At 34.8% G+C, this 14593-nt stretch overlaps 2 protein-coding genes and 1 non-coding gene across 3 annotated transcripts; all 3 read right to left on the bottom strand.

The window, feature by feature from the left end:
- Positions 1 to 491: 491 nt before the first annotated feature.
- Positions 492 to 3412, bottom strand: LOC18597633 (uncharacterized). Its single transcript, XM_007026775.3, has 2 exons — positions 2522 to 3412; positions 492 to 954 (listed from the first exon to the last, which is right to left on the bottom strand). The coding sequence occupies exons 1-2, from the start codon at positions 2968 to 2970 to the stop codon at positions 714 to 716; spliced, it is 690 nt and encodes a 229-aa protein (XP_007026837.2). The 5' UTR covers positions 2971 to 3412; the 3' UTR covers positions 492 to 713.
- A 4354-nt stretch (positions 3413 to 7766) lies between these two features.
- On the bottom strand, positions 7767 to 10406 carry MYB1 (myb domain protein 1). The gene is made up of 2 exons (XM_007026773.3): positions 9985 to 10406; positions 7767 to 9188 (listed from the first exon to the last, which is right to left on the bottom strand). Exons 1-2 carry the CDS (start codon positions 10316 to 10318, stop codon positions 8311 to 8313), a joined length of 1212 nt encoding a protein of 403 aa, XP_007026835.3. The 5' UTR covers positions 10319 to 10406; the 3' UTR covers positions 7767 to 8310.
- A 1495-nt stretch (positions 10407 to 11901) lies between these two features.
- LOC148762332 (U6 spliceosomal RNA) lies at positions 11902 to 12000 on the bottom strand. Its single transcript, XR_016026633.1, has one exon. It is a non-coding gene; the product is annotated as a U6 spliceosomal RNA (small nuclear RNA).
- Between the last annotated feature and the right edge of the window lie 2593 nt (positions 12001 to 14593).

The raw sequence follows: 14593 nt of genomic DNA, 5'->3' as shown, positions 1-14593 counted from the left end.
GGTATTTCTTTGCAAGTTTGATTCAGTTTCCCCCAAAGATGACAATCTTTGCAAGGACCAAAGTTGTCCGGATGGACAGGACCTAACATGGTAGTGTGCTACTAGCTGTGACAACCAGCTAATGCACCTGCATTTCAAGATGGTTAGGTTAGGTTAGGTTAGGTTCTAAATGACAGCTGCTTCAGTACTTTTGATGGCAATGGCAATTGCAAGTAGCAATGCCTTCTGCCAAGTGAAAAACACCAGCCAGAATTGAAAAGAAAATTTTCTACATGCTATTCTTGATAGCATCTCACTTATCAAAAGGAAAATTTTGTTAGACTTTCCCACCAAATAAATACTTTACAAGGTATTTTCTTGAAATCGCAATCTGAGGAGAAATTTCACATGCACAAAATGCATGGAAACGATTATACAGACCAACCATCGAAAACTCTTCTAAAGCCAGATATAGTGATTCCCTACTTTATGAATACAAAAGCAAGACACAGTTTTGATAATTATGATGAATGTGCATATATTAGATAGAACAAACTTTCTCTACATGTATGGAGAAGAAGCCGGCGTGTGTAAAATACCTATGGACCATCACAAGACCCTAGACTATCCAATTACTCATCATCACAGCAACAAATTCTCCAGGCTCCTTTACAGTAATTCGGTTTCTTTATTTTCATTCTTTCAATTTTGTTCAAGAACTGTGCTACAGGATTTTATGATGATGGCACATTGAAGTGAAAGAGCCATGATATGAAAAATGCAAATACCATGCATGCAAGGAGAAAGTTGAGGAAGCGATGGCCATGCCAGAAGCTTCGAGAGTCTGAATGTGGTGCTGCTCCTGAGACTGCAGCTGTTGTCGTGGAACTGTTGGCTTCATTTGATTGCTCTGTCGACTCAATCTCAGTCACACCAACAACATTGCGTGCAATAGAATGACAAATCTCACAGGTCCTAAAACAATTAAGCAGACTTGAGTGAGTATTGGGAGAGGTATGACAAATCACAAAAGAAAAAATTTTCAGTAGTGATGAAACTCAAAATGAGAGGCTAAAGACCATTGGAGGTAAGGATATTGCTTAATGGTGTTCAATGAGTAATGGACCATGCAGCATTCTAGATTTAATGATACAACATACAATCATTACACCCTGCATTTCAGTGAAAAGGCAAAGCTACCACTTCTAACCTTCAATATATTACACATGAATAAAAGAACCTATTTATCAAATAAATTATCATTATGTTCAGTTTTACATTATGAATCGTGCTCATCTGTAATGATAACAAAACTTATGCATAGTTTCAAAACTCGCACATTAACTCAGATATCACAGCTTGCATCTAGCTGGCATATTTTTTGCCAATTCCAAATGTGAGTCTCTCTTTGTAGGTGATGACATCAGAAAACACTTGGCAGCATATGAGCTTAATGAGAACGGTATCTAAGATGGATTCCATGTGAATTCATCATCAAAACTAGTAAATTTAATTAATGTGGACCTTCTGTTTGGCTTTCAAGTCAGAAATAAGATCAGTAAAATGTGTAGTATTTGAAGCATGATCATATTAATTGTTAGACAGTTTCACATCCTAATCTGATCAATACAATATCCAGGTTAATGATGGGGGCCAATCAACTACTGAACTGGAATGTTAGATGGCACAATAGCTAGCAAATGCCAATAGGTCCACCGTGGTTATGGTATTTATCGTATCAACAATCCTTTCACCAAAACATGGAACCCAATCTAAATATGCATGGAGTGCGGAACATGCCAAATGCAAAATCTGCTGAAAGTTTAGAATCACATTTAGAATCAGGGAACTTCTTGTGCCAACGGTTTGGCATCTAAAATTATCAATAATCTCTAATCATGTCAAGTAAGAAATCTGGAATCTGCAACTACAAATTAAAAAACTCCAAAGTGGTGGACCAGCAAGCAATGATCTTCAACCAAGACCAGAGAAATACATCAATAAAGGTCAAATCCCCACTTTCCTACAAGGACAGAGAACCAGAGGAAAAGAAAGAGAGATTCCTAAACCTCAAAAAAAGCACATAACAGCAAAGAATTGTTTGCGTAGTTAGACATAGCATGAGGAGTTTTTAATGCTTTAGCCTTTAGCTTTACTTTAATTTCTATCAACACCCTTTATACACGTAATATCCTTCCCACTTTCTTTTCCATTAAGCAAATTGCTCCTTTTCACATGCATCTTTTCGTCTCATAACTTAATTTAACCAAGGATAGCAAAACTAACACCCCAAATAATCAACTTTTTAACTTTTTATTGCCTTTTGTGGGTTGTTAGTACAATCACTCCCTCAAGTCTAACAAATAGTAAACTGTAAAACACTAACAAGAAAGAGTAATCCCAAGTCTAAGCAATCATCATAAGAACAATACATACAAAAGTTACAATTATGACTACATCAACTAGACATCTATAATTTTACCCAAAAGCCAAAAGTATGCAGAAAAGGAGGGGGGGAAATGGCAAGAATTCTTTTACTTACTTATTTCCTCTGATCTTAAACCATGCCTCGGCACACTGTTTATGAGCAGCAGCAAGATCATCCTTACAAGAACAACCCAATTCAATAGGAACACCAGATTCATGGCTGTTACTTTCCAAACCCAAGTGGCAAATTCTACAATCTTTCTCGACTTTCGCCAAATGCACCTTGATTTCAGGAACTCCCCTCTGAATCTCCACCTCCACCGAACAATCCGAGACTGAAGACACCCTCCTGGAATCCGACACGTCGCCAATCTGTCCATCAGAAGCGCAAGCGAAGCTGTACTCATCGTAAGAACCACCTGTAGTGGAATAAAACTGAGAGTAGCAAGAACCCTCGTCAGCGTCGGAGAAGCAGACGCTAGCCTCCCCGGCGCTGACGTCACTCCCGTTCCGGCGGTGAGTGCCTTGCTCTAAATCGATTTGGGACATCTCTAAAGATGACATTTTGAAAGTAAGCTGAAACTTGGAGTTAAGGCTTTGTAATTAAACAGGCTTAAAACTTTCAAGGTTTGGAGGATCAAATACTCAACAGGCTCAAAGTTTCAAGCTTTGAGGTGGGTTTGAACAAAGCTTGGACAAAATGTGAGAATTTAAAGACACTATTATTGGATTAGGTGACCCTTTACCTCCATTAATGATTCAGTAACAAAGAAAACTTAAAAAATTCGGAACAACCCAAAACAAGAGTGACCCAGAGAATCAAAAGGTGAAAACAAGATAAGAGTAAAGAGAGTCGTGACTTCGTACTCAACAAGAAGAAATGCATAGGAAAGAGCAGAAGAAGAACAAGGAGAGGAGTTTAAAGACATAGGACTGATGCTCTGCAAGAAGTGTTGAGCACGCACTGCAAAGAAGAACAGAAACGTGCAGTGAGTGCACAGAGAACTGAGAGGAGATTTCTTTTCTTTTCTTTCACATATATAAATTAAAAGAAAGACAGAAAAACAAAGTTGCTGGAAGACTGGGCGTTGGTACTATGGGATCTTTGTCTTAAGCAGATTCTGTACGTCCGATGGTATCAGTTTTGTGATGTGTGATTCTTTAAGATAATCCGACGGTTGAGATTTGAGGTACGCATACTCCTTAGAAGAGCACGATCCTTTCAGCACACCAGAATTTTTGAGGTTTTAACAAATTGATGTCGGAAAATAGTTTTCTTTTTGTCGTTGCTCTCTTTTGTACTCAATAAGATGACAAGTTTATCCTCGGCTTTTAGCAGATGGAATTAAGTCCTTTAATTTTATTATGGACAAAACTCGTTAACACGATATAAAATTAAATCGATATGTTTAAGGTACGATAATATATCTTTAATGGGTTGAACTCGTTTAACTTGCACATAAATATTTAATTGTTTAATTAATTATGTTATTGTATCAATTCATATATGTTTTGTTTAATCTACTTATGATACTCATTTAAACAAGTTATTCGAGTTAATAGTAATTAAATAAATTTATTATGTCATAATTATATCACTCATATAAAATTTAATTTAATTTATTTAATAAACATATAAATATAACACATTCTTTTCCGTATTTAAAATTTGATTTATTTATTTAATTATATCATATTTATATTTACTCGTATTTTTAATTTATGTTAAATAAAATGGGAAGTGGTGAAAAAGTTTTTAAGGGTAGTTTTGGCAGTGAAATATTGGAGGTGGCCGTAACGGAGTTTGGCTTGTCTTTAATTAAACAAAGAGATCTTTTAGCATTTAATTATTGACTTAAGCTTAAAGCTTTCAGTTAACCGATACACTAATCGGGGTACGCTAAGCGCCCGTGTTATCATAGAAACCGCAAGACATTATTCAATGCATTGCAGCCTCAGCTTGTTAAGTTACTATTATTTCTTAATCAGCCTCATCATAAAATTGTGTTGTGACGTTATAATCATTATAATGTCACAAATGTTGTGTTTAAGTACAATATTAATAATTATATAAATAAATACAAACACAATACAATACGATTTATTAAATATATTATATGTAAATTAAATAAGTTTAATTTATTTAAGATCAAATCGTTATTGATCTTAATTACTTGATTAACCAATTGATCAAGTTGAAACATTATTGAACGTATGATTAGACTTAACAAGTGGTGTTCGATACACTATTGAAGTATTAAAAATCTTTATTCTCTATATTAGAATTTTATATAGTTAATAATATTAATGAATTTATTAAATTTTTTAATTATTAATGTTATTTTAATTATGTCACAATTTAAAAAAAAAATAAATTCGTCCCTGGGTAGATTCGGGTAATGTGCATGGAAAGTGATAAGCAAGCGAAGCATGTGATAAAAGTAAGAAGCATCTGAGAGACTACGAAGCGGGTTTGACCGGAAGTGGACCACCTCATAGCTCCAGTGACGTACTGACGTTTGCGTGAACAAGACCAAAGCTACGAAATTTGTAATTAATTATTTATTTGTAATATTAAAAAGAAAGAAAAAAAGGATAGAAAATTCCAAAAGCAAGGAGTTGGCTATAAAGCCGACTCTCTAATGTAATGACAACAGCAAAATTATGATAAAGATAGGACTACAGACGGGCCGTTTACCCATATTCAGATTCATGCCTTTATCTTTATTTGTTTTTGTTTTCTTCTTTCTCTTTAATTATTTTTCTGAAAATATATATAAAATTTATAAAAAATAAAAGTATTATTCAACTTTAATCATATATTTTTCATTTTGTATTTAATTAAGTATTTATATTTTTATTTTGATTAATTATCATATATCAAAATGACTCGTTTTATTAAAAAGATAAGGTTATTCCGTGACCATGTTACTATATTATATAAATATATTACGTTATTATTAATTAACATATCATATGATATATATTGATATATATATATATATTTAATTAATATTAATTATTTATAAAAGGATTGAGAATCTGTTGTAAATGGACCGCTGCATGCTATGGATCCAAGGCCACATGTTTCTTTGCCACATAAGGCAAATAGCTCACTACCACATCGCTACTACTTTTCCCTTTCTTTTTGCTTTGGGTATCATTAATACTTCCAATTAATGCTGTTAAATTCTACCACTAGTTAAAATAATCATAACCCTTCAAGAAGAATCCAAGAATGAATTAATAATCGATCGAAATAGTTAAATAAATCGTGGCTCCTAACTTATTAATATCGAATTCGAATTCAATTTGTATGGAAGAATTAGTTGTAATTTGAAGGCTAAAGCTAACTCCAACTCCATAACAATGGAGTAATGTCTTTGGAAATATGTTTGGCAACTCCATTATCAAGCCAAGGAGGTTGAAAAGAACTCTGTCACTTGTCATCGAGGAACTATAAACAGATAAGCATGGAAATTGTTTGCAACCAACAACCCCAAGGAAAACCGTTTTGGATCGCTTTCACATGGCAAAGGTGGAACCCATCCCACTTCCTCAGATTCCCAATCTCCCATCAAGGAGTAGACAGGGAGGAGCAAGTGAACTTGTGGTGATGGGGCTGGTAAGCCCCGTTTTTGTTGAATCTTCCCTGATTTTCCCCTTTTTATCTTTTTCTTCTTTTCAACAGAAAAAGTTTCTCTGAGCTGTTGATGGAAGACAAGCCTCTAACTTGGGATCAAATGCAGAGTTCTCTCTTATCTTTAAAACTCTTTAATGGTTTGCAGAATAAAATGGGTATTTTGTAAAAATAGAATAAAGCAAAATGATTATTACATACATATTATAAATTAAATTAGTATAGTTTTATTACAATATAATATGATTACCGTATTATTATAAGAATAGTTTTGTTCAAGAAAAGTTTATGAGCGGTTGAAAGAAGACAAACCTTTAACTTGGGATCAATCTCAACAATTGATGCAGAGTTTTTTCGTATCTTTAAAACGTTTAACGAGCTCAATTTTAATCAAAATAAAACTCTTCAATTTAATAAGGATACATTTGATATACGAAATGAAATAAAAGAAATATAAAATGAATATTTTGTGAAAATAAAATAAAATAGGAATAATTATTTTATATAAAAAAGTTAATAGATGAAGAGTTCTTTCTTATCTTTAAAGCTGGATCATCTTGTAGAAGTTGAGAGCAAATCTTACGTGTGTCTGCCAGTATGAACATTACTTTGTTTTGGGTTATCAATTGGCACTAAAATGTACAATGCCATCCCAAAAGAAGGATGATTATCACGCGTTGATTGCCTCTCTAATCTCCTTTTTTTAAGTTTTCTTGTTGTGTTGCGGTTCAAACTCAACACAGTGCATAATCCAATCAAGCCTATGGGGTCCTACTTGGGGTTTGTTTACCAAATATGATAGCTAGCTTTAGATTGGTACTTTTCTATGTGAAATTTCTATGGTCTCTACACCCAAAGACAACATTCAAGTCATCTGGTTAAACACGCCAACACAGAATACACTAAAAAGAAAAAAAGGAAGACCTATGCGGTGTGTAAAGTTGAATCTTTCTATTCATAAACCAACAGAATTGGCACGAAAATGGGACTGATGGGTGTTCAGAGTAGGGTAGGTACCACAGGCTGATATGTGTCTCTTTCAGGATTCGTATCCAGGAAAAAGAAAAAAAGCAGTTTTTCTTTCTTTGTAGAACCTCGGGAGAAAAGGCTTTTAGGATCACTGAAACCTGAAAAGGATACACCAACATGTTTCTGTCACAAGCCTTGGGCACTCATTATTTGTGAGACCAGATGTCTTCCACTTTCTATCAGCACCATCACCGGCTTTCAGGCTTTCACTCTGATTTGCCAGCAAAAGAAAAGAAAGATATTACCCTGATTATCTGCCTGAATCTAATAGAACTAAATATCAACGAAGCTGCCATTCTACTTCTGAATCAAATACACCAAACCTACTTTAAGCTTTTTATCCACGTTACTCTTTGGCATCAATGCCATTCAAGCACTAAACACGAGCAATTTTTTTTTTTTTTTGAAAGGCAAAGATGAACTTTCATAAATTACCAGGAATGAAGCATTCCTTACAGGGGTACCAACAGCAACAAAATCAAGACCCACGAGTAGTGGAAGCCATACCCCAACTGGAAACTCCACTACTCCCTCACAAGACTTCCCCACACTTACAAGAGCAATTCATCCAGGTAGCAACTTCTTATCCCATGTTCTCTTTAACTGTCCCTACTAGTCTACGTTCTACCATAGGCCATACCTTTCCCACTAGCTATTCAGCCAATCATGAGTGTAACAAGATATTTCTCCCTTACAGGCAAATGCTAGTGCTCTGTATTGTTAAAATCATCCCTCAAATCAGTCAATTTGGATACTGGGGAAGACATTCTTAAGCCCAACAAAGTTAGTGAAAACTTCAATACAAACGAGAACAAATACATACACAACAAAAAAGATGAAGAGTAGTAATCAGAATGTAAATCAATGCTTCCAAACTTTGTCATCAATTCAAGCTGGTACAGGGATGTTAACAGGTTATTTTGGTTTTTGTAAAATGAAAATGTAAACAAGCTCCCCAGTATCAAATTTGTCAACCACTGACCATTTAAGCATATAGATCAAGCATTGCAATGACCATGAAACAATCAAGCCTTTCTTGTAGTTCAGTACCATATGGCGTTTACTTCAAACACAGAAGAAACCAGGATCTCATTCCTGCATCAACCCCAAGCTAATTCAGAGCTATTGTAAAGCCTCGACTACCACTCTTGATCATTTTTCTGACCACCGCTAGACATTAATACATACCAAGGTCAAGGCGATGTCTCAACCTGGAAGTACCATTGCCTCCGATTCTATGTTGACAGCAGGTTGGTCATTCTGCCCATCAACTTCTTGTTTCTCTCTTCAATATGGAAATGATCACTCATTCTGGTCTTTTCAAAATGTCCCGTGCACACTTGAGATCTATGAGAAGTTGTACCACCAGCTGCATCATCCATTGGTCTGACACTGTTATTTTCTAATCCACTTTTCAGCCAAGCAAGGTTACTTATATCAGAGGCTATTGCAGCCAATTCATAATTTGGAAAAGATGGGGGTTCTGAGAATTCCACAAATTCTGGCCCCAGCAAAGAGTTACTGTTTCCATTTCTAACATTCTGAGTCCCACAACAGCCATGACCACATTGTAGAGGCACTATACCTTCCTTGTAAACTCCTTCATGCAATTTGCAGATCCCAACATCTGGCTTTGATGTTTGAATTAGAGGTCCTTGCATTAGAACAGGCCTTGAACACGGCAAAACAAATTCTGGTCTATCCACATGATTATAAACATTAAAAGCACTCACACGTGCTACAGGACGGAAAAGGGTAGGTGGTTCAATTGATTCATGACTAGATTGAATCCCTGTCAGTGATTTGCCCTTTAATTGAGTATCTAACTTTTCCAAAGAGCTTACATCTTTTCCTTCCATAGATCTGAATGAACTGTCCTCAGCACAAGACAGAGTTTCTTCAGATGATGCCTTGGTCTTGTCCAAGCTAGCATCTTCCGCCATATGTTCAGATTCTGATTTTATTCTACCAAGCTCCATGCACCGACGCCGCAATGTCGAATTCCAGTGATTTTTAATAGCATTGTCTGTTCTTCCAGGTAGAAGCCTTGCGATCACTGCCCATTTGTTCCCATGTACTGCATGTGCCGAAATTATCATCTGATCCTCCTCATCTGCAGCCAACATGGTTATTAGCTCAGTTTTATCAGAAAGCACCAAATACATCACTTAATGCACATTTTCCATTCTTGTAAGTAAGCCTAAATGCACTGACCAACTGTACAAACGCATAATTATGTGTACGTCAGCCAAAAACGCTGATGAAGTGAAAGTTACAAGCCAATACTGGCTACTCTGCCCTGAACTTTAAGTATATGGATACGAGCACAATATGCTTAGAGTTAAAGATGATACAGTATTATTTCTGCTCAAATGCCAACCATATGATATGAAGAAAAAGTTTCCCCTTCTTGTTACTTTCCTATAACATTATAAGCAATGACACTTCCCTAATCACAACCAGTTTCTCTAATGCTTGTCAAAATTACTCCCATTTCTTAACCACTCGACTCCTGTTCAATTTCTTCAAGGAACAGGTGAATCAACAGCAAAAGCTGGCTACTTGATTTTCACTTTCTACACTACTATCTCTGTTTCTCTCACGCATGTCCCTAAAATTCACCCCCCCCCCTCAAAAAAAAAAAAAAAAAGAAGAGTTCAGCATTGTTGTCGTGTTGAACTTCTGGGGAATCCATATCCTTGTTCACTCAAAGCACAGCACAATTAGAACAAGACAAAAACTGAAATTTGAACAAACATGGTACTGTAAACTTCAAATTATTACATAAATCTAACATGCAAAGATAATCCAAGCAACTCCCAAAAATTAAACCAAAAAAGAAAAAAGAAAAGATAGATAACCACATTGACAGATCAATCAAAATTTTAACAAAGGTGTAGACTTTGTACCAGTAAACGGCTTGCGCTTAACGGCAGGGTCAAGCTGATTACACCAACGAAGCCGACACGACTTGCCAGAACGACCGGCGATTCCTCGGGCAATCAAGCTCCAATTCCTCGCCCCGAACTTGCTCACCAGTTCACTCAGTATCACATCTTCCTCAGGCGACCACGGCCCCTTCACTCGCTCCTTCCGCTTTCGCCCTCCGATCGCCGAATCGCCACGGCTTCCCCCATCGCCTCCTCCTTCAGTTGCTTCGCCGCCGTCTATGGCCACTGGGACGTTGATCTCGGTAACGGTCGCGTCGTTCCCGTTTTCAACGGCTTCCATTTCCGTTTCCATCAGTGTGAGTGTGATGACAGTCTCTCTAGTACCTGACTTAACGGCAAGGAGTGTGTGTTACGTGAAGAACCAAGGCAGACAACTTCAATTTGGGAATCCTTCTCGTTTTGACGGTTTTATCCTCGAAGTTTTCTTCTCTTGACGGATTAGTCCTCCCCTTAAATTACTATTAAACTAGACATTTTTTTAAATTTTTTACTGTTGACAAGTACAAAGTAAAAATAAATAAAATAAATATTTAGTTTCACATTTTTCTTTTTCAATTTAATGATTGAATTTTTCTTTTCCTGAAAACAAAAGCGAGGGCAGTTTTGTACTTTCATCTTTGATCCAATTCGGACAATGCTTAAACAAAGTTTACCCTAGAGTTGACCGGCGACTACGGTTTAGATTGGCGGGAAATCTGTTGCTGTCTGAGTCTCAACCGAAACGTCAGTGTGTTGTAACTTTCGCAATCTTGGATGATTTATTTTTAATTTTTTTTAAAACGATTAATAAATTAAAATAATAAAAATATGAATCAAATAAAGTTTTAATGTAAATTCAATTTTAATTACGTCACACAATCACATTAAATCTAAAATATTTTTATCCACATTGATAAAAAAAAAATTCTCCTTTTTCACACCTTTTTAAAATTTTTTAATTTTTTATTTTTAATAATGAAAAACCATTCTTACAATACCGTATCGGGTGACGAGCCGATTATCATTCTACTTTCTTTTGAAATACGAAACATAATATCAATTAAATTTAAAATATTAAATAAAAAAAAACATTTCCTACAATCACATTCTCGGAAAAAATAGCTGTCTTGCAATAATTTTTGTCATATGATTATGTTCATGATCATAAGCTTTGGTTTTCTATAATTTCTGCCTGAATCAGGCGGATAAAAATACTCAAAGGGAATCAAAATCAAACTGCCAATGAACACCCAAAGTTTAAATGGGCCGAGTTTGGGCCAGTGAGTCTAAGCCCATCTAACCTGAGTCAACTGAAAGGAGGATTAATATTTCCTGACAAATTAATTTATTTCGTCAGAATTCCGTCGACATTTCATCTGAATCCGTCCATAACCGTATACTATTTTCTATAAAAAAACTGGTTCATCTAGATTGATTTTCAGCCTTTGTGGTGTAGATCCAGGGTCTCTGCTTATACTTACAACTTCCTGATGTAATATACCTGAATCCATCCAAGTTAGCTAGCACTTGTCACTATGCAACAATATATTTTTCTGAAAATTGCTTCTCAACATCCCCAACTCTAGGAATTCAATCATAGAAATTTCCAGGCTCTAGCTAGTGGCCTGAGGAGAGCATGGATTCAGACCAGAATATGGAAATTCCAGGCTTTTGATTCGATTGTTCCAGGAATGTTTAGCTCGGAAACAGGTTTCATTTGTTCTATTCCATTTGGAATGTTAATTATTTGCTTTTGGGGCCTGCATCACTGGTTGACTAATTTGGTTTGTTCATTCATTTGTTTACAGAAATAAAAAATAAATAAAAACCAAGTCTAAGAACAAATAACATGGTGTTGATTTTACCTTTTCAAACCATTTTTTCTTTTAAAATATAAAAAATTTGGATATTCTTTTGATTTGTACGCGTCATTTTTCCATAGGACCATGTTGATTTTTTCTGTATCGTTTTAATTTCATTGAATATGTCGAACCTTTTCAAACTGATTATGAAAAATTAATCCAAAGAAATTTGTGAACTTTCTACCATTAGAAATATGAGAGCCAATGTGAGAGAAAGGATTCTCTTTTTCAACTCTTTGTGAGAGGATGGATGTCTAACCACTTGCAACTTAACTTATTAATTAAAACTTTGGACTGACTATAAAGAAAGACTTAATCAAAATTAGCTCTTCTGCCTTTTTTTTTTTTTTTGGGTTTTGTTTTCCTCCTAAAATGACCTGTATATTACCAAACCTTGATCCATGCACCACCCACAAAATGCTAATTAAATAGAAGAAAATGACCAAAGTTATTTGTTTTAAAATTGACTTTACCTAGCTAGCTGGCTCCTAATGTATTTGTTTAACACATTTCTCATATGTTGAAAACAAACAAATGAAAAATAGGACCAGTTCAAGTCATATATTTTTTTTACATTCCTCTTTAGATCAAGTCAGTTTGATGAAATTTGTACTTACTACTCGGTTAATTAGTCAGCTATCTTTTAATATATTCAAAAAAGTCTTAAAACTTTTAATTTGTATTTAAACAAATCTTTAATCCTAACGAAATATCAATTACCGTCAAGCTCAATAGTAGTTAATTTCTTTTTTATTTACGTAGCATATGATGTAGTCATGTAATCCATTTTGCATCAGTTGTCATGTGGTTACATTGGTTGTCACATGGACAAAGAAAAATACTAATTGACATTAAGTTTGACGTTTGTTAAGTTTTTGTTTGTATGTGCACAAATCAAAAGATAAAGACTTCTTAAGATATCATAAAATGCATAAATACCCATAATTGAAGAACTTTTTTAATACTTAAACCCCCCAAAGAAAAAATCAAACAAATCCAAATTCTATGTACGAATTATATAGGTTAACCGGTTTACCAAATTCTAAGTTGATATATTTTAATCGATAATCTTTTCTGTATTTGATCATCTACCAATTCAAGTCCATGTCCTGCTGGGTGCTGCAGTAATGAAAAGAGAGGACGACCAAGTTGAATAACTTGATGTTAATGAAGGGAGAAGAAAGTTGTTCCAACAGATAAATTAAGCTTTGACTCCAACCAACTCGACTGCGTTTGCTACGAGTTCAAGCCATAGACCATAGTGTAGGTAATTGCTCATTGTTTTCCCTGCCTAGGATCTCAACTGATTTTAGGCTCTTTGCTCCTTGATATTAGATCAAACTTATCTGATTCAAGACAAAACAAGCGCGTGGGATTGAAGCAAAACGAAGATTATAGTAATTTAACTAAATAATTTTTTACATTATACCAAAAATGGAAAAGAAAGAACAGGTGCATACATTGCTTGTTAGGGAAATGAGTCCAAAAAAAAAAATGCTAAATCGGGCTGATTAAGGGATCTTTGTATCAATATATCGAGATAGGATGAGTTATGCTGCATTCGAAAGTTAGAGACTTAATTATCGATATAATTATTTATCAATATTTATCGCAATATATTTTCTATAAGTACATATTTAATCTGACACTTTTATGTATATTTTTGTTTAAAGTCAATACAAAGCAATTTAGTCTGAATTATATTTTCTTAACAACAAGCTTCAGATATTGGGGAAAATTAATACAAGCTTTGACCCTCTAAAATTGATGGTCGAGAGGAGACATCTTTGATCCCAAGGCAAGTGACCAAACCCTCATCTATCTAGAAAACATTTTAGTCAACAGTGCTGCTACCTAACACGTAACCAACAAGGCAATCCCAAAACGTTTCCTACAAATCAAATGAATAATTTGCAAAAAACAAAACAGAAATCAGATGGTTTGGGACTTTTAGGAGGGTTTAGATAACAGTTCTAAACAAGACTTGGGGCTTCAGATTCACTAAAAATAATGTTGGACTTACCTAATTTCTGATGCATCCTTCCCCAGAAGAATTTTAATTTCTTCTCTTCAAAATGGTCAAAGCCAAAATCTTAAGCTATGATTGGCTCAAAGTTGTGGAGATAAACCTTGGGTTTATATATCCAAGCATTCCAGTTTTCTCTTCAGTTGTCACTATATTTGAATCGATCAAAGAACACCTTAGAGGTTTAAGTGCATTCATAATAATCAATTTAAATTTTTAAAATTTTTAAGATGTTTAAAGTTAAAGGAAAGATCGAAGAATTGAAAGTATATAACGAATAGTAAGAGAAAGTAAAAACTCTAAAATTTTATACAAAGATTTTGAATTGTTCTATGTGACTGAAGATGACGTGATTAGTATCACGAGCATTTGGCAAACTTTGACAGAGTTTTCTTTGGAAATATAGAAGGTGGCATTAAACATTAATTAATGGTGAAGATTGAGGAACGCGTTTTAACTGAGGGCCGGTACTTGACTCAATCCTTTAAACTATTTCTTAAACTTTTCATCCTTTTACTTGGCCAAATACAGAAAACTATGATCAGTGAAAGTTTCAAAGAAAAGGGTTAGTTGGGATCTGCTTCATGAACAAGGAGCATGATGGTATCCTCCCATTGGTAAACCATTTATTACCCTCAACAACTATTTATCCACATAGAGGCAAAGACCATCGAAATACAAGCTGCAACTATTAAAAGTA

Source organism: Theobroma cacao, chromosome 5 (assembly GCF_053813885.1).
Source record: "Theobroma cacao isolate CCN51 chromosome 5, ASM5381388v1, whole genome shotgun sequence".
NCBI classification, from domain to species: domain Eukaryota; kingdom Viridiplantae; phylum Streptophyta; class Magnoliopsida; order Malvales; family Malvaceae; genus Theobroma; species Theobroma cacao.
This window is presented reverse-complemented; position numbering and strand designations above follow the sequence as displayed.